The 25,884-nt window shown below is 46.3% G+C and overlaps 1 protein-coding gene across 4 annotated transcripts in view; it reads left to right on the top strand.

The window, feature by feature from the left end:
- The window catches only part of LOC127449630 (transforming growth factor beta receptor type 3-like), a 228,145-nt gene that overhangs the window by 101,695 nt on the left and 100,566 nt on the right, over positions 1-25,884 (top strand). For all 4 annotated transcript variants that reach the window (XM_051713153.1, XM_051713152.1, XM_051713154.1 and 1 more), the window contains one exon: positions 15,597-15,734. In XM_051713153.1, the coding sequence (XP_051569113.1) occupies positions 15,597-15,734 (138 nt within the window). The remainder of the gene's footprint in view (positions 1-15,596; positions 15,735-25,884) is intronic.

The following is a 25,884-nucleotide window of genomic DNA, read 5'->3' on the forward strand; positions in this document are numbered from 1 at the left end:
AGGCTTTTTTTCAGATTTATCATATAAACTTGCCCCCAAATTCATACAAGCACATACGACACAACGTGATGGCTATCGGTTTGCTCACGTGCTCTAGAAAGTCTGCACAGAGGGCTGATGAGGTAGATATACCTGTGTTGATTATCAGTGTCCATTCCACATTGTGTGTGTGTGTGTGTGTGTGTGTATCCTCAGACACAACAGATAGACATCATAGTGCATTAAGGGGGGCTTCAGGTTGAGGGGTCACAGATCAGTGTGTGGCAGTGATAACAGCACTCAACGCAATAATCTGCCCCTCGATCGCTCCATCTTTACTTCATTTATTCTCCTTCATCCATCCAGAAAGAACAAAGATGCAAACACAGCATAAATACGCCCAAACAACACACTTACACACACCCACCCAAGGATACACATTTAAATGGAAAACACTCGCATAGCTCTATATTGTTTCAAACAAAGTGCCGTCAAACAGTCATAGCAAAGATCATGTACAGACACATGGGAGTGATTTTGATCTTTTTTTTACAAGAAAATCTCTTGACAGCACAAATCTCTGCTTTGCTAAGCAAAGTTAACAGTGTTTTGCTCTCACACGGTCACATGTGTGCGTCAAATGTGTAAACATTGCATTATTTCCTGAAGACAGTCATTATAAATCACAGTAGGTCTTTTCAAAAGTTAACATAATTTTTTTTCTCCCCTTTTTCTCCCAATTTGGAATGCCTAATACCCAATGTGTTCTAAGTCCTCGTGGTGGTGTAGTGACTCGCCTCAATCTCAGCTGCCTCTGCGTCTGAGACCGTCAACCCACGCATCTTATCACGTGGCTTGTTGAGCGCATTACCGCGGAGATATAGCACGTCTGGAGGCTTCACGCCATCCACTGCGGTATCCACGCACAACTCACCACGCACCCCACCGAGAGCGAACCACATTATAGTGATCACGAGGAAGTTACCCCGTGTGACTCTACCCTTCCTAGCAACCAGGCCATTTTGGTTGCTTAGGAGACCCGGCTGGTCACTCAGCACGCCCTGGGATTCAAACTAGCAAACTCCAGGGGTGGTAGCCAGTGTCTTTACCGCTGAGCTACCCAGGGCCCCAAGTTAAAATAATTCTTTTTATTTTTAGTAAAAAAATACAATAAAAAAACTTTTTAAAAAACTTGTGTGAATGTGTGCAGTTAAGGCTTAAAATGTAATGTTAGACAATTTCTGGAAAATTATTCCACCACCTTTGAATCCAAATTTAAATTTTTCCCAGTTTCCCAGTTTGTCCCTGTATGATTCCAAATTGCTTGTCTTCTCTGTGTTTTGTAGCAATTTGTTGGTTTTGCTGATTAATAGCAACCAATAGCAGCTTTTGGAACTATCAGATTTCTGCAAAAGTAAACACTGATAGTTTTTTATTCTGTCAGCGATGCTTGAGGGTTGGAGAGTACAGCCATTTCTTAAAAAAGGGACATAAAAACAATCACTGACTCCTTGTTGTTGTTTTTTTTTTGTTGTTGTTGTGACAAATAACTATGCACAACACAGAGTCTAACTCTTAAAATTGTTGCTGATTAATAACACCAACAGAGAGAAGTTAAGGGATGTATGCACATTAACATTCATCATATTGGTTTAAAAACTTTTGATCAATTAATCAGAAATTGGCTTTTTCCCACCTTAGTCATAGGTATTGTCAAAATCCATTATCGGCTGACCTCTACTGTCTGTATCTCCCCTTCTTTGAACCTTCGCTGGGCACAAGCATAAAATCAATTATAACCTTGTATAACGTTTTCATATATTTTATTAATTGGCTTTATCGCCTTTACCAGAAAGGACATTTGAGAACTGACTCGAAAGTGGAGGGAGACAGAGGGGGAATGAGATCTAAACATGACCCAGGCCGAAGCACAACAGCTCTTCATATGTTGTGAGCAATACACCAAAAAAAGAAAAAGTATATTCAGGATAATTTACACTAAGACCCCAATAACAAATTCTGATGGTTATTTTCAGCAAGGCCTAATGTTTTGCTTAGCTAGCATCCCTTGGCATCTAATTAGGGAATGTTTTTAGTGTACTCAAACTTTGGGAGCTCTGGCAATAGTCAACACCCCTTTCCTTTGAGCAAGGAATTGCTGTCAGCATTTAAAAAGACAGTTATTGAGTACATAGAGAGGTACATTGACTATGGTGACTAGCAAATCCAACATAGGACCACATGTACCTTCTGAGTATGCTGATCTGATTGAAGCCTTCAGTAAAACCAAAGCCTCGCAACTACCACCACATCGATCTAGTAACTGGGCTATTGATCTGTTACCTGGTTTCTCACTACCTAGAGGCATAATCTTTCCCCTGTCAGAATCTGAGGCTAAAGCAATGAAATTGTACATTGAAGAAGAACTGGCCAAGGGTTTCATTCATCCATCCACTTCACTGGCAGTAGCAGGATTCTTCTTCATGGGAAAGAAGGATGGGTGCCTTCGTCCTTGTATTGATTATCGTGGTCTAAATGATATAATGGTCAAATTGAGATATCCGTTACCCCTGGTCCCCACAGCTTTGGAACAACTAAGAACTGCTAAGTTTTACACCAAGCTCGATCTGCGCTGCGCTTACAACCTCATTTGCATTCGAGAGGGGGATAAATGGAAAACTGCCTTTTCCACCAGCAGCGGGCACTATGAATACCTCGTTATGCCTTTCGGGCTGTCCAATAATCCATCTGTGTTCCAATCCTTCATAAACGACATATTCATAGATATGTTAAACCAGTGCTTAATTGTATATATTGATGATATCTTGATTTATTCAGACACCCTGGAGGAACACGTCAAGCAGGTCCGGGCAGTTTTGAAGTGTCTCATGGAACACCAACTGTATTGAATTCCACCAAACTTCAATCTCCTTCCTCGGTTATATCATCAGTCCAGAAGGGGTGTCTATGGATGAGGGCGAGGTATGGGCAGTTCTAAACTGGCCTCAACCCACTGCAGTAAAGGAACTACAACGATTCTTAGGATTTGCTCATTTTTACAGAAGATTTATCAGAAACTTCCGCACTGTCGCCGCTCCACTCACCGTCATGGTAAAGGGAGGAAACACCAAGCTTCGCTGGTCTACTGATGCCATTCAAGCCTTCAATGAATTGAAGAATCGCTTCACCTCTGCTCCAATTCTACATCATCCTGATCCCAACGTACCTTTTGTGGTAGAAGTAGACGCATCAAACACTGGTATTGGTGCTATCCTCTCTCAACGCCAAGGTAATCCTCTTAAGCTTTTCCCATGTGCTTACTACTCCCGTAAACTCTCCTCTGCTGAACAGAATTATGATGCGGGCAATCGTGAAATGTTAGCCATGAAAGCAGCATTTGAAAAATGGCGACACTGGCTGGAGGGGGCCAGACATCCATTTCTGGTATTAACAGATCATCGCAACCTGGAATACCTGCGCTCATCCAAAAGACTAAACCCCAGACAAGCCAGATGGGCACTATTTTTCACTCGATTTAACTTTTCAATCACTTATCATCCAGGATCAAAGAACATCAAAGCCGACTCACTAACCCGTCAATATGACTCCACTCCTCAGAATCCCTCTCCAGAACCCATCATCTCATCCTCTCTGATTCTAGCTCCGGTCCAGTGGGACATCATGTCCGAAATCTCCCAGGCCCACGTACAAAACCTGCCTCCTCCAAAATGCCCACCCAACCGAACGTTTCTGCCACCAAGTCTACGAGAAAAGGTAATCCACTGGGTGCACTCCTCCACAAGCTCTGGCCATCCAGGTATTACTACCACAGTACGATTGTTAAGAAATCGGTTCTGGTGGGAAACTTTACAGGCAGACACCAGTACATTCATGAACGCTTGTCACACCTGCGCCACAGCAAAAAAACCCAGACAACTACCGGCAGGGCTGCTACAACCTCTGCCCATACCACAACGACCATGGTCCCACATCGCCATTGATTCTATCACCGATCTACCAGTCTCTCAAGGTAACACCACCATATTAACTGTCATTGATCGCTTCTCTAAGGGATGTCGACTAATACCCCTGTCTAAGCTCCCATCAGCCTTCAAAACCACAGAACACCTCTTCCATTATGTGTTCTGCTACTGTGGTCTTCCTGAAGACATTGTCTCTGACTGGGGCCTTCAGTTTACATCAAGGGTTTGGACAGCTTTCTTTCGATTACTTAATGTCAATATAAGTCTCGCTTCAGGTTACCACCCCCAGTCTAATGGCCAGACGGAACGTCTAAATCAAGAACTCACCAAATTCCTTCCATGGTTTGGTGAACTGTCCAAAGTACCTGCTGTGAACGACTGGTTTCAACAAAGTGAGGCTGTTTGTGACCAAGCACATGTCCATCTACAGCATGCCATAAACAGGGGAAAAGAGCAAGCTGACCGCCATCGTCGTCCCAGTCCCAACTACACTCCAGGACAGTGGGTGTGGCTTTCAACCCGGAACCTTCGTCTCTGCTTACCTTGCAAGAAACTCAGTCCCAGGTATGTGGGTCCTTTCAAAATTCTGAGACAAATTAATCCTGTGTCATATTGCCTCCTATTGCCTCCAAATTATTGTATTTCTCCCACTTTCCATGTCTCACTGCTGAAACCTGCCGGTGGTCTGAGGGTGGAGGAGGAAGGCAGTGACTCAGGCCCCTCACCCATGATCGTGGATGGCGAGGAGGCATTTCTAGTGCGAGATCTGCTAGATTCCAGATGTCAAGGAAGCCAGATCCAATAGATTGGGAGGGGTATGGTCCGGAGGTCCTGGGTCAAGGCGGCTCGACCACAGTCTCATTGCAGAATTTCATAGGACTCACCTGGAGAAACCGGCCCCTCGACCTCGAGGAAGACCCCAACGTCGGATGTGCTCTCGCGTCAGGAGCCACTCACGGGGGGGGGGGGTTTCTGTCACAAGTGCCAGTGAAGATTCCTCAATCGGCCACTGGAGGTCTCACTCGCCTGAGTATTAATATTGGACTACATTTCCCAAGTGCCCACATACCTGGACTGATTACTGCACATCTGTTCCATATCACTCAGACTATTTAAGCCCGGCGTGTGTGTTCACTCTTTGCGAAGTCTTGTTTGCCCCGGCTACATTTCTGAGCATTATTATTTCCTGTGTTTTTCTGCCCGTGTTTGACTCTGCCTTGGATTACCTCTGTACAAATCTTTGCTGCCTGCCTACCACTGTTGCCTGGACTATTTCTATTGCTGTTTGCTGCCTGCACCGATCCTCTGCCTGTTATACCACGTTTACTGCCCTGCTTCTGATATTGTTGGTTGACCCACACTTGTCTGTACTCTGAACTTGCTGTGTTTTAATAAACCGCACATGGATCCCACTCAGCCTGAGTCCGTGTTACAATAATAGGGACAGGGTGTCCATCAGGCGATTCCAGTGTTGACAGATTTGTTGACTATAATTGGAGCAATCTTGTTTTGTGTTGCATCAGGCTAGTCTTATTTTAAAAAAATTTTTGCCCACCCACTGGCTACTGATATTAGTGGTTCCTAGTTTGAAACCTGCAATTTGAAAGGGATCTGGCAGTTCACCCCAAAATAAAAATCCTGTCGTCATTTATTCACCCTCATGTTGTACCAAATCTGTATGACTTTCTTACTTGGAACACAAAAGTATATTTTAGCAGAATGTTTGCCTTATTAAAGGTTCACTTTCAGAATCAGAATCAGAATCAGCTTTATTGCCAAGTATGCTTACACATACAAGGAATTTGTCTTGGTGACAGGAGCTTCCAGTGTACAGCAATACAAACACAATACAAAAACAGCAGCAAGACATAGATAATAATAAAAAATTAAAAATAAAACTAATTATACACATACTTACAGACACACACATACATACATACACACATACACATGGGTAGTGCAAATCTAATGCAATCTGTTATGTACAGTGCAAATACAAATCTGTTATGTACAGTGCAAATGTTTTTTTTTTTTTTTTCAGAGGAATGAAATTTCAGAAGAGGTTAGATGTGTTGGATAAACATAAGAAAGACTAAACTGTGTATTGCACATAGTTATTGCTCAATAGGGCAATTTAACTGTTCATGAGATGGATAGCCTGAGGGAAAAAACTGTTCCTGTGCCTGATGGTTCTGGTGCTAGAACTCTGATGCATCGGCCAGATGGCAACAGTTCAAAAAGCTAGTAGGCAGGGTGAGTGGGGTCCAGAGTGATTTTTCCAGCCTTTTTCCTCATTCTGGAAGTGTATAGTTCTTGAAGGGGGGCAGGGGGCAACCAATAATCCTCTCAGCAGTCTGAACTGTCCTTTGTAGTCTTCTGATGTCTGATTTCATAGCTGAACAAAACCAGACAGTTATTGAAGTGCAGAGGACAGACTCAATGACTGCTGAGTAAAACTGTATCAGCAGCACCAATGGCAGGTTGAATTTCCTCAGCTGGCGAAAGAAGTACAACCTCTGTTGGGCCTTTTTCACAATGGAGTCAATGTGGGTCTCCCACTTCAGGTCCTGTGAGATGGTAGTGACCAGGAACCTGAATGACTCCATGGCTGCCACAGTGCTGTTTAGAATGGTGAGGGGGGGTCAGTGTTGGGGTGTTTCTCCTAAAGTCCACAATGATCTCCACCGTTTTGAGCATGTTCAGCTCAAGGTTGTTTTGACTGCACCAGACAGCCAGCTGTTTAAGCTCCCTTCTGTATGCAGACTCATCGTCATCTCGGATGAGGCCGATGACAATGGTATCGTCTGCAAACTTCAGGAGCTTGACAGAGGGGTCCTTGGCGATGCAGTCATTGGTGTAGAGGGAGAAGAGTAGTGGGGAGAGCACACATCCCTGGGGGGCACCATTGCTGATTGTACAGGTGCTAGAAGTGATTTTCCCCTGTTGCACAAGCTGCTGCCTGTCCGTCAGAAAGCTGGTAATCCACTGACAGATAGATGTGGGAAAAGAGAGTTGGTGTAATTTATTCTGGAGTATAGCTGGGATGATGGTGTTGAAAGCTGAACTGAAGTCCACAAAAAGGATCCTTGCATATGTCCCTGGTCTGTCCAGATGTTGCAGGATATGATGCAGTCCTATTTTGACTGCATCATCCACAGACCTGTTTGCTCGATAAGCAAAATGAAGTGGATCTAGAAAGGGTCCAGTGATGTTCTTCAGGTGGGCCAACACCAGTCTCTCAAATGATTTCATGACCACAGACATCAGGGCGACAGGTCTGTAGTCATTAAGTCCTGTGATTTTTGGTTTCTTTGGGACAGGAATAATGATTGAGCATTTGAAGCAGCATGGATCTTCACACTGCTCCAGTGATCTATTGAAGATCTGTGTGAAGATGGGGGCCAGCTGGTTAGCACAGGATCGAAGACACGCTGGTGAGATGCCATCTGGGCCTGAAGCCTTCCTCGTCTTTTGTTTCCGAAAGACGCGGTTCACATCATCTTCACAGATTTTAAGTGCAGGTTGAGTAGCAGTAGAGGGGAGGAGGGGGGTTGCAGGAGGTGTTGGTGTTTGTGTGAAGTGAAGGTCAGAGTGGGTGTGGGGTGTGAGATTGGGCCTTTCAGATCTGCAGTAGAACACATTCAGGTCGTCAGCCAGTTGTTGGTTCCCTACAGGGTTGGGGGTAGAAGACCTGTAATTTGTGAGTTGTTTCATGCCACTTCACACTGATGCAGGGTCGTTAGCTGAAAACTTGTTTTTCAGCTTCTCAAAGTATCTTCTTTTAGCCACTCTTTCCTGTTCAGTGTGTTCCTGGCCTGATTGTACAAGACTTTATCCCCACACCTGTAAGCATCCTCTTTGGCCTGACGAAGCTGCCTGAGCTCTGCTGTAAACCACGGTTTGTCATTGTTGAACTTTAAATAAGTCCTAGTAGGAATGCACATATCCTCACAGAAACTGATAGATGATGTAACAGTATCTGTGAGCTCGTCCAGGTCTGTGGCTGCAGCCTCAAAAACACTCCAATCTGTGCAATCGAAGCAGGCTTGTAGTTCCCGCTCTGCTTCATTGGTCCATCTCTTTACAGTCCTTACTACTGGCTTGGTTGATTTTAATTTCTACCTGTAGGTTGGAAGAAGATAAACCAGACAGTGATCAGAGAGTCCCAAAGCTGCTCTAGGGACAGAGCGATATGCATCATTTATTGTTGTGTAGCAGTGATCCAGTATGTTCCTGTCTCTGGTGGGGCATGTGATGTGCTGTTTGTATTTGGGCAGTTCATGTGTGAGATTTGCTTTGTTAAAATCCCCAAGAATAATAATAACTGAGTCCTGGTATTACACGGGTATTACACCGATATACGCACTTACCAGAATAAACGAAGAAAACTCCTGTGGCGAGTAGAAAGGCTTACAGTTAATAAAGAGTGCTTCCAAATTATGACAGCACATCAAATTATGACAGTTACATCTGTACACCAACTTTCATTGATATAAAAGCATGTTCCACCGCCTCTCGTTTTCCCCGTTAACTCTGCGATGCGATCCGCTCTGAACAGCTGGAAGCCCAGCAGATGTAACGCGCTGTCCGGAATGGCTTCACTGAGCCAGGTTTCTGTGAAGCACAAGGCAGCAGAGGTTGAAAAGTCCTTGTTTGTGCGGGTGAGGAGATGTAGTTTGTCCGTTTGGTTAGGAAGAGAGCGGAGATTCGCTAAGTGAATACTCGGCAGCGCTGTTCGAAATCCATGCCGACGGAGTTTGACCAGCGCACCAGCTCGTCTCCCTCGCCTGCGTCTCTTGAACAGCAGAGCTGCGCCTCCAACTAAAATGTCTAGCAAAACGTCTGAATATTCGAAAACCGGGAAAAGATTGTCTGGTACATGCTGTCGAATATTCAGCAGTTCGTCTCTGTTAAAACTGACTGGAAAAAGATGACTAAACACAGGACAAACAAACAAAAACAACAAAAGAACTGAGGAGCTACACACCGAGGCAGCCATCCGCGGCGCTATCATGATAATCAGTATCTTTATTCCGTACAAAAAAAGTGACTGAGGCTAATAGTCTAATATGGGTAATAATCTCCTTTTCGTGTTCCACAAAAGTCATATGGGCTTGGAACAACATGAGGGCAAGTAAATGTTGACAGAATGTAGTTGTTTAGGGTGGACTGCCAGATTGGACACCAGCACATTGTTGGTGGAAAAAGAATGTGTATGTTAGTCATATGTGTATGTCTAAAATTTACACCCTCTCTGTGCCATATAGAGTTCACTATGAGCATTGTGATGGTGAATCTCAGGTCAAATTCTTTTGTAAACCATATTGTATTGGCCGTATTGTTGAGTTTAGGGCATGCATTATATATGTATTACAGAATCACAGATGGTGATTCACAGAACCTGTGTGATTTGTTGGACTAATCAGTGCTCCCAATTCCCAATGTTGCCAATGTCTAACGAGGAGTTTTTGAGCTCACTTCGGAGAGCTGGCTTTTTAGCTCATGCAGCACCATGGTAATTTGCTTCTCACCTTGGAGCAGTTTTGGATTGTCGCGACTGTGTTTGTGCCTCCTCTAAATGACTCACTCATTTCGGAATTGTTTCTGTCTGATTCTGAAATTCCACAACTTAAACAACCAAAGCAGTCTGCGCTTGAACACCTCTCCCTACACCTCTTTCCGTCTGTCTTTCTGCATCATAACTTTCAGTGAAAACTCTTTCCTCCTGTTTTCTTCCCGTTTCTTGCTTAAAGGAATAATTCACCCAAAAATGAAAATCCTGTCATGATCTACTCACCGTCATGTCATTCCAAACTTGTAGGACTTTTTTTTTCTGTACAACACAAAATAAGTTATTTAGGAGAATGTCTGAGCTGCTCTTTTCCACATAAAAGAAGTGAATGGGGACCACCGCAGTCAACAAGATGTTCAGCGAATAAAGAACTGAAATTTCAGTCTGTTCCTTACATAAAGCAATAATTTGGATTCAAAAGACTTGGAATACAGCATATTAAGTGTTTGGAATACTTTAATGGTGCTTTTTGGAGCCCTAGTCCACATTCACGTTCATTTTATGGAAGAGAGCAGCGTCAACATTCTGCCTAACATCTCTTTTATGTTCCTCAGAAGAAAGAAAACCATACGGGTTTGGAACGAAGTGAGTAAATAATGACAATATTTAAATTTTGCAGTGAACTTCTAAAATTATTTAGCAAATAGATTTATCCATTTATTTTTTTCCTCTGCACTCAGAATCCAAGGGTGTCTGTGCATGTAGTATTTGTTTGTATACGTTTGCTCAGACTGAGCCAAGGGAGAGGCTTAAATGCATATTAGATGCTCATTGAAAATTTTCCACTGAGTACAAACATTGGGAAAGCAAGCAAGGAAAAACAAAAAGAAAGAAACTGGAATGAAAAAGTGAGGGTCTCTCGCTTGTGTGTCTATGTGCGCTTGTGTCTGCCAAACCCTTCGTGATAAGCACTCTGTAATTTCTTCCATTCTCTGCTCTCCAAAGGCCCTGCTGTTATGATTACTGCTGCACTTTTATTGCACTCTCATTTGCTCCAACTTTCTCCCACACAGATCTGTGGGGGATGGGGGAGACCACTCGTAAGGTAGCTCAGAGTCTTGTTCAGAACTCACTGGAGATGTGGCTCAAGTGGCTGTCATTCAGGACAGCACAAAAACACTTCTAAATTCCATCTACAAACATGTCTGCTTCCTCTCAAATGGACATCTTGACATGGCAAAGTTTATGGCTGTCTTTTATCTGATTCAGTTTTCTTGGTCGAGGTATGGACTGATCTTACAATCCTGCTCCTTATACAGTGCATTGGTGAACTATTTAAGGGAAAGTACACCCAAAAAATTTAAATTCTTCTGAAGTTATTCCATGGAACTAAAAAGAGAGGTGTTAGGCAGACTTTGAGCATCAGTCACCATTTAATTTCATTGAATATAAAAAATATTCAAAGGAAGTGAATGGTTACTGAGACTAACATACTGCCTGTCATCTCCATTTTTTGTTCCATGGATGAAAGAAAGTCATATGGGTTTGGAACAACAGTAGGGTGAGTAAATGATGACAGAATTTTCATTTCTGTGTGATCTATCCCTTTAATGACATAAAGAATTAGCCCAGTTCCAGTTGTTGCCACAATTTGGTAACCTAAAGCTGCATGGCCAAATAGGAAGTAGTCTGCTGTGAAGTCAGCTCTTTTGAACTGTAAAATTAAAATGGAACACCAAACGGTCTCAAGGACAGCGCAAGTGAAGGCCACAAGACCGCAAGTCTATATCAAGTTCTCCATTTGAGACATGGCGATTGCAGATAAGGTCAGCAGTTTATCTGGATTGGTCAAACTGACTAAAGTGCAAATTGATTTGATACAGTATAAAATTAAACAAGTCAACAGACTGTTACAGTAGGTTCTCTTTTTTTCGAGTCTGAATGTACAAGCAAAACTTTGTTTGGTTTGACCTTCTGGGCCCAATGTTGCTATCAAGTGCAAGAATAAAATAAGATATCCAATCATGTGTCTGTTACAATGATAAAGTTTTCATATGCAATTAATTTGAACTTTTCCCAATTTCGGAGTGAATACATCAAAGCAAGCAAGACTTGTTGCAGTATTTTGTGTGAATCTGTCATGATGTCATTGACAGATTAAGTTTGCAGTGCCTAATAGTGTAATTGACTAATTTGTTAAGTGAATAATTTGACACTGCCTGTTCTGATTTAGTCGTGAGAATGTGTCTCATGTGTTTAATAGTATTAGTCTGAGAAACAAATTTAGATCAGAAAGATAAAGGACAAAGAGTGAAATTATGTTAAAAAAAAAAAAAAAAAAAATATTTTCACAATATGATCTCATTTGTAAGGAGAAACACAATGAGTAATCCCAGATGGGATATCCCAAATGAGATATCCCAGTTAATTCCTCTAGAAAACATTGAGATTACATGGTCTCCTGCTTCCTGAGAAAACTCTCACATGCATTTCCTGCAAGTCTGTTTCAAAAGTAAGAGTTTTCAAAACGAACTTAAACATTTCTCATCCAAATCTGTTAAGGAATGTTATGAGAAACCTCTGAGGAGCTGATATTAAGTCTCATTAAAGAGATAGTTCACCCAAAAAGGGGAATTCTCTCATGATTTACTTAGCCTCCTGGCATCCTTGATGTGTGACTTTCTTTCTTGTGCAGAACACAAATGAAGATTTTAGAAGAATATATTAGCTCTGTAGGTCCTTACAATGCAAGTGATTGGGTGCCAAGATTATGAAGCTCCAAAATCCACATAAAGGGAGCATAAAGGTAATCCATACGACTCAAGTGGTTAAATCCATGTGTTGGGTGAGAAACAGATCAATATTTAAGTAATTTTTTTTATCATAAATTCTTCTCGATATGCATGAAAAATGTGAATCACCAAAAACAGAAGTAGAAAGTGAAAGTAAAGGAAAATTGACTTAATTATTGATCTGTTTCTCACTCACACCTATCGTATCGCTTCAGAAGATATGGATTTAACCACCAGAGTCGTCTGGAGTACTTTTATGTGCCCTTATGTGGATTTTGGAGCTTCAAAATTTGGCACCTATTCACTTGCATTGTATGGACCTACAGAGCTGAGATATTCATCTAAAAATCTTTATTTGTGTTCTGCTGAAGAAAGAAAGTCATACACATCTGGAATGGTAGAAGGGTGAGTAAATGATGAGAGAATTTTCATGTTTGGGTGGAATAACCCTTCAAGTCTCCAGAGCTATGAAAGAGCAACCTCTGAGAACCTCTGACGTTGTTAAGCTTTTATCTCTCATAGTTAGGAATGTGATTTTAAATTTATTTCTAGTCCATTGGTCAGTGTTTGTTGGATGAAGAAGGTCAGTAAATAAGCTCTAAAGGTGATGAGGCAGTGCTTGTTTGTCAGGTCAGTGTTGAGAGGTTGTTAATCAGACCATGTGTGGAATGGAGTTTGGTTTCAACCCCATGCACTGCAGTCCCTAAATCAGCAGGTTATATTTGGCCCACCGGGTACTGTCAGAGACTGCAGCTCAGGGTATAGATCACCAAAACACCAACTAAACACCTCCTCCAAATCTAAAACAGATTTTTGAACAATTGGAATGACAGACTAACTGAATGCACAGCTTGTTTTTTCTCAGTGTATTTTTCTTTTTCTCTCTTCCCTTTTCCATATTCTCTCACCATCGTTTTTGAACAAAGGAGCCAGTGTGTGAAAGTTCAAATACCAGTGAGGCCACATATTATTGTGGCCTTTCAAAGAGAAACACTGCTTTCTCAGTCACTGTGAGATTATCAGCAGGGTGAATAAATAAATAGCAAAAAGTGATAAGAAGTAACAGGCAAACACAGTGCTGTTGTAGTCGTTTTTGGAACTAACATTACTGTAGGAAAGGAGAGTATGTATGTTTGTATGCTTGTCCCCATAATCGGTCCCCATCAGAAGTTTTAATGGAATTGTTAACCCAAAAATGAAAATTCAAGTCATTCCTTTCTTTCTTCTGCTGAACTCTAGTTTGAATTTTAAAAGATGTCTCATTTGCTGATTTCAATACAATATCAGTTAATAGTGTCTCATTTTAAAGCTTGAAAAAGGACCCAAAAGTGTTAAAAAACAAGGTAATGCGACTTATGTGTCATAGTCCTTGTCTTCTGAAGTTAAACAGTGACATTTGAAAACTTAAATTTGAAGTAATTTTACTGTGAATGGCTCACGAGTGTGCAGCTGGATCCTGGACTTCCTGTCAAGCAGACGCCAGGTGGTTAGAATAGGCAGCAACATCTCCTCATCACAGACCCACAGCACTGGAGCCCCACAGGGCTGTGTTCTCAGCCCACTCCTGTACACACATGACTGTGTGGCAACACACAGCTCCAATGCCATCATTACGTTTGCTGATGATACGACGGTGGTAGGTCTGATCACTGACAATGATGAAACAGCCTGCAGAGAGGAGGTGCACACTCTGACACACTGGTGTCGGGAGCACAACCTCTCCCTCAATGTCAGTAAGACAAAGGAGCTTGTGGTACTTCAGGAGAAGAGAAAGAGAACACAGCCCCATCACCATCAATGGAGCACCAGTGGAGAGAGTCAGCAGCTTTAAGTTCCTGGGTGTCCACATCACTGAGGAACTCACATGGTCGGTCCACACTTAGGCCGTTTTGAAGAAGGCTCATCAGCGCCTCTTCTTCCTGAGACGGCTGAGGAAGTTTGGAATGAACCGCCACATCCTCACACAGTTCTACACCAGCACTGTAGAGAGCATCCTGACTGGCTGCATCTCCGTCTGGTACGGCAATAGCACCACCCACAACCGCAAAGCCCTGCAAAGGGTGGTGCGAACTGCCAGACACATCATCGGAGGTGAGCTTCCCTCCCTCCAGGACATATATACCAGGCGGTGTGTGAAAAAAGCTCGGAGGATCATCAGAGACTCCAGCCACCCGAGCCATGGGCTGTTCTCACTGCTACCATCAGGCAGGTGGTATCGCAGCATCAGGACCCGCGCCAGCCGACTACATGACAGCTTCTTCCCCCAAGCAATCAGACTTTTGAACTCTTGATCTTTCACGATCAAAATACATCAGCACTGCACTTTATTACTCTTATTATCTCACACCGGACTGTCATAAATTATATTCTCTCTTAACAACACACTGGCAACTTACTATCAGCCGACAGCCTGAATGTCAATACAGTACAATACAACCTACTGTACATTTTATATATACTATATATACTATTTGTATTGTATAATGTGTATTCTATATTGTGTGTATTGTATACTGTACATTGTATGTTATTATTTGTATATTGTGTTGTGTGTAATTATGTGTATATTAGATTTTATATTGTGTTGTGTAAATCTGATGTTTATTGTAAATTGGTATATGTCTCATCACTGTCACGACTATTATGTTGCTCGGAACTGCACCTAAGAATTTCACACCCAATTGCACTTGTTTATATGGTTGTGTGACAATAAAAGTGATTTGATTTGATTTGATTTGAGTGCATGAAGAAGAGCTTGAACATCGCAAAAACATCGCCACTGTAATTTCTTGCTTTAACATGTGAACATGTTTATTTATTTAGTTATTTTACACCAAAACCTATCCTAGGGCTTCAGAAGACTTGGAACATGATGTACAAGTCACATGGACTACTTTTTACAATTATTTTAGCTCCATTTTTAAGAATTAAAGTGAGTCCCTATCAGCTGCCATTGTAAAAAAACGTTTAGATAAACTATTCCTTTAACCATCAATAATTCAATGAGAAGAGTCGTGCTGCCAGGCATTGCTTAACCAGCACCAAAACAGTACTAACCAGCATAAACCAGCCTAGGAAGAGAGGACAGGAAAGGAGAATATGTGATCAGAGGAGAGGAATGAGAGTTGTTTGTGTTCTATTGGCTGAATCTTTGTGGTGGCCTTCACAGTTTGGATCCCCATGTGTTCTTCCTGTCTTTAATGAAAGTCCTCATTGTCTTCAGCACTCTTTTTTTGTTGCTGACGGTTATGCTTTTCATTTCACTACCCTCCCACATCTCCTTGCCCCTCTCTCTCCCTCTCATTTGACCCCTTTATGTGCTGTGTCCAGGTGGCGTTACATCTGCGGCCCATTCAGTCACTGCTTGTGCATCAGAAACCGCTGGTCTTTGTCCTGAACTCCCCTCAGCCCGTGCTCTGGAAGCTACGGACGGAGAACCTGGTCCCAGGAGTCAAACGCATTTTCCATGTAAGTCTAACCAGCTTTATGACTCTCAAACCATCTCTCTATCACTGCCCTGTCTCTCATTTCTCCCCAGCACCCCTTCTACACCAACTCCATCCATATTTACTTGGTAATGAATATTTAAATGCTCATTCCAAAGCCACAAACATCACCAAACACACAATTCTTTTACACTCTCTTTGGCTTCATTTTTCCTTCCCCAAACAAACAACCCCCAAATTTGCCCCAGATTTCTCCAAGTAGTCCCATTTGCTCAAAGATGCATTCAGGTGTGTGTATCCAGAGGAAACACAAACATTCGCATACACGCATGCACACAGATAAACACACTCCGTGCCAACGCAGACAGAGGTATGTGTAATTGCATCCGGCAGAGGCTCACAGGTTTATATTGAGTGCTAAAGGCTGTGGATGGTGACCACGCTCCCTGACGGATGTTTGGTGGCAAGACAGTGCTGTGGAAATGACAGTGATTTGCACAGAGCTGAGGTTTATTCTTTAGTAGTAACTTTGCTCTGTTCCCCAATGCTCTACCCATGACTTTCTGCTTTCAGAACCCTGAACTGGAAACTCCATACCTGAAAAATATCACTGTAAACTGCACGTCTATGTTTTTTAAATGTGCAACAATTTTTTGCATTTTCTTTTTTTTGTTTTGCATTTTTAAAGTCAAAAGTGAAATCAAAAATGACCCTGACTTTGTCCCAAATGACACACTATACACTATGCACTTACAAAATATACTGTACTATGCACTCAGCCATGTAGTGTATGGATATTCAAAGTGTAGTATGTCCCAAATGGAAAAAAATTTACTACACAGAAGCGTTTGCCGTTTAACAGCTGAAGGAAGTGACGTTTCAAGCGCACGGTTTGTATTGCCACTAGCTTTAGCACTTTAGCCAACCTCAGTTCAACACTTGTATCTTAAACAATGTACGTATTCACACAGCTTGGGGTGATGGTAAAGCATTCAACTCACATGTTTAAGGTGCTGCTACATTATTCATTATGTACAACTGTTCCCTATCTGTCACTCACTCGACGTTGGTGTCGATGTAGTGACACTAGGGGTCACACTTGGGAGCCCGAGACACCTCTGGTCTTTGATAAAAGGCCAATGAAAATTGGCGAGTGGTATTTGCATGCCACTCCCCCGAACATACGGGTATAAAAGGAGCTGGTATGCAACCACTCATTCAGATTTTCTCTTCGGAGCCGAACGGTCATGCTCATTGAGCTGAATAGCACTGTTCATTCACCTCTGCTGGATCTGACGGCGCATTTCAGCGGCTTCTCCCTCCTCTGCACTGGTGCACTGCAGAGAACGCGCCTGGGCGCTTCGGCAGAAAAACTAGAGAGTATATTTTCTGAAAGAGCATTTTTCCCCTCTAAAAGAGTATATATTTCTCTAAAAGAGCGCACACACGGAACGTCTTTTTAAAGATGCGTCTTTTTAAAGATGCCTTTCCGTTCGTGTGTTATTCCTGGTTGCGGTCGTTTTCTCTCAACTTCGGATGGTCATGATCGCTGTCTCTCGTGTCTGGGCGCGACCCACACGGAGGCAGCGTTTATGAATGGCTCATGTTCTCACTGCGAGAACATGACCATGGCAACGTTGCGGTCGCGGCTTGCTTTCATAAGAAAGCAAGCCACCCCAGCGGCTCCCCGCCTTGGTCCTCCTACCTACGGGTTTGAGGTCAGCGCGGCTGGCGCTGGGGGCGATTTGGGGACCTCAATGGGATCGCCTCCGCCGGGTATCCCCCCGCGGACCTCCCATTCCCCAGCATGCTCGTCTGCCCCAATCGGGCTTCCGGATGAGTTTGCCGGCTCGTCGCACGGCGAGTCTGGCTTCTCGTTCGAGGCCCGCGAAGATGATGAGCTTTCAAGCGCAGCATCGGAGAGCGGGCTTGTCCAGTCGGACGCAGAAGCCTCAGCTGGGCTTCCCCCTTCGGGGACGGTTGCCCAGTTACAGGCCGACGGCGAAATGACGGACATGCTTTCCCGGGCGGCCGCGAGCGTCGGGCTAGAGTGGAACCCTCCGCTCTCCCCTGAACCCTCGCGGCTTGATGATTGGTTTCTGGGCTCACGGCGCCGCTCAGACCGGCCGCGCCCCGCTCCAGTGCCATTCTTCCCGGAGGTGCATGAGGAGCTGACGAAGTCGTGGGAGGCACCTTTTACTGCCCGACCCCGACTCCGCAGTTCCCCCGCTCTCACTACCCTCGATGGCAGGGCAGCCAGGGGCTATACGGCGATTCCCCCGGTGGATAAGGCGCTCGCAGTGCACTTATGCCCGCAGAGCGCCGCCACCTGGCGTGGACGCCCTAAGCTCCCCTCCAAGCCCTGTAGGCTCACGTCGTCCCTGACGGCCAAGGCCTACAGCGCTGCTGGACAAGCCGCCTCTGCCCTGCACGCCATGGCTCTCCTGCAGGTCCACCAAGCCAAGGCACTGAAAGAACTGCACGAGGGTAGTTCCGCCCCAGATTTGATGCAGGAACTGCGCTCGGCGACCGACCTCGCCCTCCGGGCGACGAAGGTCACAGCGCGGTCTCTTGGGCGGACGATGGCCACACTAGTGGTCCAGGAGCGCCACCTGTGGCTCAACCTGGTCGAGATGGGTGAGGCCGACAAGACACGGTTCCTTGCTGCCCCCATTTCCCAGGCGGGCCTATTTGGCGACACCGTTGAGGACTTTGCCCAGCAGTTCTCGACGGTAAAGCAGCAGACGGAGGCAATCCGGCACATCCTGCCCCGGCGCGGCTCAAGACCCCGCACCCCGTCTGCTCGACGCCAAGGGCGTCCCCCTGCGGTGACTGCACCGGCTCCGCCGCAGCCCGCCCCTCCGGCCCGGCCCCGGCGTGGAGCCCACCGCAGGAAGCCGACGCCACCCGTCTCTCAGCCGGCACCGAAGAACCCACGGAGGTCTTCGAGGCGCCCCTGAGACGGGCAACCCAGGGACGAGGGAACCCACTCACCTGGAGCTGGTAGAAAGACCACTCCATCCCCCGGTGGAGGGCCGGGTGGAAAATCTTTTGTTGCCTTTTCGTTTGATTTCGCCGCACGCCCAAGTGGCTGCGGTACCCAACAGTTCAACAAAAGAGTGGCTTCCTTCCTCCCTGGGTCACATACCTGGTGTGTACGGTCGTCACCACGACTACGTCCACGGGTTTTATCTTGCAGGATTGGCGCTCCAGCGGTGCCCTTTTCGCCCCTGAGCGCCCAGCTGTGGCACAAATCCACCCCCGATGTGACAGCCTCCACGGGTCGCGAGGACAGGCCTCTTCCTCCCCCATCCCAGGCTGTTCCGGGGGTGCTCACAAGGAGCCAGGTAAGTGCTTCGATGTCCCTAGACTCAGCACGGCCACGACGTGCTGTGGCACCTCGCGCTCCGCCCCGCCGCAAGGCCCCACCTGCCGGTACGTCCAACGACGTTGTCCCCTTGGTCCCCCTCGCACGGAATTTGGACGCATGGCTTGCACTTCCCAATCCGTCGCGGTGGTTGATCCGGACCGTCCGACTCGGCTACGCGATTCAGTTCGCCAGGCGCACGCCCAGGTTCAGCGGTACTCACTTCACCTTCGTCAAGGGCAAAAACGCTGTTACTCTGCGCGCGGAAATCGCTACCCTCCTACGGAAGGGCACGATAGAACCTGTCCCTCCAGCCGAGGTGAAGAAAGGGTTTTACAGCCCCTACTTCATCATACCGAAGAAAGGCGGTGGGTTGCGGCCAATCTTGGACCTGCGAGTACTGAACCGGGCTTTACACAGACTCCCGTTCAAGATGCTGACGCAAAGACGCATTTTAGCGAGCGTCCGGCATCAGGATTGGTTCGCGGCGGTAGACCTGAAGGACGCGTACTTTCACGTCTCGATCCTTCCTCGACACAGACCCTTCCTGCGGTTCGCGTTCGAGGGTCGGGCGTATCAGTACAAAGTCCTCCCTTTCGGCCTGTCCCTGTCTCCTCACGTCTTTACGAAGATCGCAGAGGCTGCCCTTGCCCCGTTAAGGGAGGTAGGCATTCGCATTCTCAGTTATCTCGATGACTGGCTAATCTTAGCTCACTCTCGAGACGTGTTATGCGCACACAGGGACCTGGTGCTCTCGCACCTCAGCCGACTAGGGCTTCGGGTCAACTGGGAAAAGAGCAAGCTCCTCCCGGTTCAGAGCATCTCTTTTCTCGGTTTGGAGTTGGACTCGGTCTCCCTGACGGCGCGCCTTACGAACGAGCGCGCCCAGTCGGTGCTGGCCTGTTTGAAGGCGTTCAAACAGAAAACTTTTTCAGAGGCTCCTGGGGCATATGGCATCCTCGGTGGTGGCCACCCCGCTCGGGTTGATGCATATGAGGCCGCTTCAGCACTGGCTCCAGACTCGAGTCCCGAGACGGGCATGGCGCCACGGGACACACTGCGTGGCCATTACACCGGTCTGTCACCGTCTTTTCAGCCCTTGGACCGACCTCTCGTTTCTACGAGCAGGTGTTCCTCTAGAACTGGTCTCCAGGCGCATCGTGGTTACGACAGACGCCGCCAAGACGGGCTGGGGCTCTGTTTGCATGGGCACGCAGCCACCGGCCTTTGGACGGGTCCGCGGCTGCGTTGGCACATCAACTGCCTCGAGTTACTGGCAATTCTGCTCGCCCTGCGGAGGTTCCGGCCGTTGATCCAGGGCAAGCACGTGCTAGTTCGGACAGACAGCACGGCAGCGGTAGCATATGTCAACCGCCAAGGCGGTCTGCGCTCCCGCTGTATGTCACAACTCGCCCGCCATCTCCTCCTCCGGAGTCAGCAGCACCTCAAGTTGCTCAACGTTACAGCGGACGCGCTGTCACGGCAGGTTCCCCGCAGGGGAGAGTGGAGACTCCACCCCCAGGTGGTCCAGCTGATTTGGAGTCGATTCGGTCAGGCTCAGGTGGACCTGTTCGCCTCCCAAGAATCCTCCCACTGCCCGCTCTGGTATGCCCTCACCGAGGCTCCTCTCGGCATAGACGCATTGGCACACAGCTTGCCCCCTGGCATTCGCAAATACGCATTTCCCCCAGTGAGCCTACTTGCACAGACACTGTGCAAAGTCAGGGAGGACGAGGAGCAGGTCGTCCTGGTAGCACCCTACTGGCCCACCCAGACATGGTTCTCGGACCTCACGCTCCTCGCGACAGCTTCCCCCTGGCAAATTCCCCTGAGGAAGGACCATCTTTCTCAGGGATGGGGCACCCTCTGGCACCCGCGCCCAGACCTCTGGAATCTCCATGTCTGGCCCCTGGACGGGACGCGGAAGACCTAGGTGGCCTACCACCCGCGGTGGTAGACACGATCACTCAGGCTAGGGCCCCCTCTACGAGGCGCCTGTATGCCTTGAAGTGGTCTCTGTTCGCTAAGTGGTGTTCTTCTCAACACGAAGACCCCCAGAGATGCGCAGTCGGATCAGTGCTTTCCTTCCTGCAGGAGAGGTTGGAAGGGAGGCTGTCCCCTTCCACCTTGAAGGTGTACGTTGCTGCCATAGCAGCACACCACGACGCAGTTGATGGTAAGTCCTTAGGGAAGCACGACCTGATCATCAGGTTCCTAAGAGGCGCTAGGAGGCTGAATCCCTCCAGACCGCTCTTCGTTCCCTCATGGGACCTCTCCGTAGTTCTTCAGGGCCTACAGAGAGCCCCCTTTGAGCCTTTGCAGTCAGTCGAGCTGAAGGCACTCTCCCTGAAGACTGCCCTCCTGACTGCGCTCACTTCCATCAAGAGGGTAGGTGACCTGCAAGCGTTCTCTGTCAGCGAAACGTGCCTAGAGTTCGGTCCGGGTTATTCTCACGTGATCCTGAGACCCCGACCGGGCTATGTGCCCAAGGTTCCCACCACTCCTTTTAGGGACCAGGTGGTGAACCTGCAAGCGCTGCCCCAGGAGGAGGCAGACCCAGCCCTGGCGTTGCTGTGCATCTATTTGGATCACACGCAGAGCTTTAGACTCTCTGAGCAGCTCTTTGTTTGCTTCGGTGCACAGCGGAAAGGAAGCGCTGTCTCCAAGCAGAGGATCGCCCACTGGCTCATTGATGCCATATCTATGGCATATCTCGCCCAAGACATGCCGCCCCCGGTAGGGCTACGGGCCATTCTACCCGTGGTGTAGCGGCTTCTTGGGCCCTGGCCAGAGGTGCCTCTCTAACAGACATTTGTAGAGCAGCGGGCTGGGCAACACCCAACACCTTTGCAAGGTTCTACAACCTCCGGGTGGAACCGGTTTCATCCCAGGTAGTGGCACACAACACAAGCGGATAAGCCCGGGATAGCCGGCCGGGTGTATCGCTTGCACATAGCGCCTCCCACCTCCTTTTGAGCTGAAGACGTGCGCTGCTAATTCCCAGTAGTGTTCACAAAAGTTGTTCCCTGGTTGATTTCCTCCAAGCCCTGTGGCAGTCGAGTCTTCGGAGAAACTCACTGCCGGCCCAGTACACGCGCTAGCTAAGAGCCCGGTGCTGGGGTAGGTGCTCCGCATGTGGCAGTTCCCTGTAAGGCTAACCCCATGCGATCCATATCTTCCGCTAGCTCGTTTCCCTGCTGGCAAACTGCGTCTTCCTTGGGCAGAGCCCCTCTGCCCCAGTCTCCATGTTGTAGTACCTCCTCCCCCATTGGGCAGGATCTACCTTGAAGGCTCTCCACATGGTTGGAAAGACCATGTGATGTATTTTTCCACTTAAATACCCCCCCCCTCTCTGGGGTTGGGTGTGGTCTCCGCGGTGTCCTCCCCTTGGGAGGGACACCCCCCGACTAGACCTGGCGGCCCAGTCAGATAATCCCCCTTCCTTTTTTTAGGGAGTGGAAAAAGAGAAGGGGAAAAGAGGCCACGACTGGGTTAAGCCCGTCTCTATCTTTGGGTAGTCGACTTGTCCCCAAAAAGGGCCGTTCGACACTCATAACTATGTTGGGGAGGTTACGTGTCGACCTGGTGCGCTGGCTATGAGGCACACAGCAAGTCTGCCCACCACACACCGCCAGTTCACGTAACACAGTTCAGCCTTGTGGCGTTTTGTATAGGGACCCCTAGTGTCACTACATCGACACCAACATCGAGTGAGTGACAGATAGGGAACGTCATGGTTACTGGTGTAACCTCCGTTCCCTGATGGAGGGAATGAGACGTTGGTCCCTCCTGCCACAACGCTGAACTACCCGCTGAAATGGCCGGACCTTATATCGGCTCCTCAGCGTAAAACCTGAATGAGTGGTTGCATACCAGCTCCTTTTATACCCGTATGTTCGGGGGAGTGGCAGTCAAATACCACTCACCAATTTTCATTGGCCTTTTATCAAAGACCAGAGGTGTCTCGGGCTCCCAAGAGTGACCCCTATTGTCACTACATCGACACCAACGTCTCGTTCCCTCCATCAGGGAATGGAGGTTACACCAGTAACCATGACGTTTTGTCTGACCAGCAGCGCAGCCAGGTAACTCTGCCCCTCCGCTATGTACAGCAAGCCACATGCGCTGAGTGCATGTTGTGTCCAACATTCCACACTCCATTTTGATGATTGAAAAAGTGCATTATCCAGGTACTTAAAGTACACTTCTTTTTGCTGCATATTCAGTGTTAACATGCTACTCACATTACTTACACTACAAAATGGCGTAGAATAGTGCAGAAGTGTGAGGTTTGGGATGCACCTCTGTGGGGATGGGGGCGTGGTCATGTATCTGTCTGCGGGAGAGGGAGAGCGGTAAGGCTTGTCACCTGGGCTGTCATTATTACTAACACCTGTGTCTTGTTATAGTAATGGCGGAGGGAGACCTGAAAAGGCCGACAGATGCATCAGTCAGCAGATAGAGTCAGCAGAGAGGGAGTCGGCTGTGTGTAACCGCTAATATTGAAGTGAACTCTCATTGGCTTGTTTGTGTATATATTTGGCCATGAAGAGCCCTTTTTGTTTATGTTTTTTCTGCTGCTGAATGAGTAGTAAAAATACTCACGTTGACTGTTTTCGCTGCCTCCTGACTCCTCCATTTGCCCTGAAAATACAAACTTTGTTACAACCTCCTATTTACTTTCTTTTATTTATTTATTTTTTTCTCCCCTTTTTCTCCCCAATTTGGAATGCTCAATTCCCAATGCGCTCTAAGTCATCATGGTGGTGTAGTAACTCATCTCAATCCGAGTGGCGGAGGACGAATCTCAGTTTCCTCCGCGTCTGAGACCGTCAATCCGAGCATCTTATCATGTGGCTTGCTGATCGCATTACCATGGAAACATAGTGCATGTGGAGGCTTCACACCATTCTCCGCGGCATCCACGCACAACTCACCACGCGCCCCACCGAGAACGAACCACATTATAGCAACCACGAGGAGGTTACTCCATGTGACTCTACCCTCACTAGCAACCGGGCCAATTTGGTTGCTTAGGAGACCTGGATAGAGTCTCTCAGCACACCCTGGATTCAAACTCGCGACTCCAGGGGTGGTAGTCAGCGTCTTTACTCACTGAGCTACCCAGGCCCTCCTGTTCACTTTCTTAACAAACATACCTGCTCTTAGTGTGCGCGATTCATCAGTGCACACTCTTGTCTTCATAATCCGCCTTTCAAACAACTTTTTAGCTGATGTCACATAAAGCCTAAAGTATACTTCACTTTTGATGCGAATACTTAGCGTATACGTACAGTTGAATGTTCAGCTTTTCAAAGTATACTCCATTTGACTGTGCGCACATACACAGACAGTTGGCACTACGACTGCTATAATATACCTGGACTATTTTTCTTCAGGAGTTTAGGCCCATAAAGATGTCTTTATATCCCTTCATACTCTTATTACACAAATGCAGCCAGGTATCTCCTGACCTCCACACATGCGCTCTGTTGACGTGCACATTCACTGTTGTTGTTTCCACCTTCGTCTCCTGTTGTTTACTGGCAATTACATCGTCTTGCACTTTTTTGTTAAAGCAATGGCTAAAATGTGAGTGTTGCCACCTTGTGGACCCACTAATTAGTGCAAATACAGTATTTCCAGGCACATGCGCATCGCGTGGTTAGAAAAATCGGGCAGCCCGCGTTCATTGCTCTAGCTCTCTGCTGATGACAAACTATGCATCTGTGACCTCTATGCATTCGCCTAGCGTTTAGGTCTAACCGAAATATACTTAGGGCTTAAGCTGTGCAGGCTATTGGTTAATGTTAATGTTAATCAATAGCCAATTATCTATTTAGCCATTATTTTAAGCTACTGTTGTAAGGAATGCAGCCTTTGTAAAATATTGCCAATAGTTACAGTTGTTATTTAAGGCATGTTAATGCTAATTTAATGAAGGTTACAGCAATAAAAGCAAATAATGATAGATTTGAAAAAGAAATTATACAGCTGGAATATGTGGAGATGCTCTCAAGGGTAAACTTCACCCTCAGCCTCAACATCCCAGTCAAAAAGACTCCTCAAAAGTTTCAGGAGTTGAATAGTTCTCCATAATAGACTTAAACTGAAATTCAGTCCTGGCTCCATTCTGGTATAGACCGCCTACTTTTGATGATTAAATAAATTCAATTTAATTCAGTGTATTTCAACTGATTTGTTTCAATGTTAAAAACAAGTACTTAATTTCATGCCAACATTCAAGCATTTCATGCCATTATTTCATTTACTGAAGGGCAATAGCTGTTTCCATCAATGCTTTTTTTATGTGCATTTTAGGATATCGCATAAAATCTGCTGGATGGAAACAACAAGATGCAAACAAGATAAAATCTTCAAAATGTGCATGGAAAATGTATACGCTTGCTTGAGGTGGATACATTTTTTATTCGATAAGAAGAAATGTGCATAAACTAAAATGGAAACACATTTACCAAATAAATTCCTATTGAATTTAACAGGAACTGGCCATTCTGAAATACTGGTGTCCTAAAAATCCAAAGCCTGCATAAAGTTTGCCACAAACTTGCACTTTTTTCCGAAGAGCAGGTTTATTGATAATTTTAAGGAATATGTTATAGATCCACACCGCAAAGTCATGATGGAGGAACGCACACAACTGTGTGACACGCTGTAATTTCCAGTCATGAAACGAGTTATTAAAGTGTTTTGTCTACGCGTCCTAAACCGAGAGTATTTTTTTTTATGATAAACATTTTTATTAAAACATAGGAAAAACAAAACATAAATACACAAAATCAAA

The sequence above is a fragment of the Myxocyprinus asiaticus genome, chromosome 12, assembly GCF_019703515.2.
Source record: "Myxocyprinus asiaticus isolate MX2 ecotype Aquarium Trade chromosome 12, UBuf_Myxa_2, whole genome shotgun sequence".
Classification (NCBI taxonomy): domain Eukaryota; kingdom Metazoa; phylum Chordata; class Actinopteri; order Cypriniformes; family Catostomidae; genus Myxocyprinus; species Myxocyprinus asiaticus.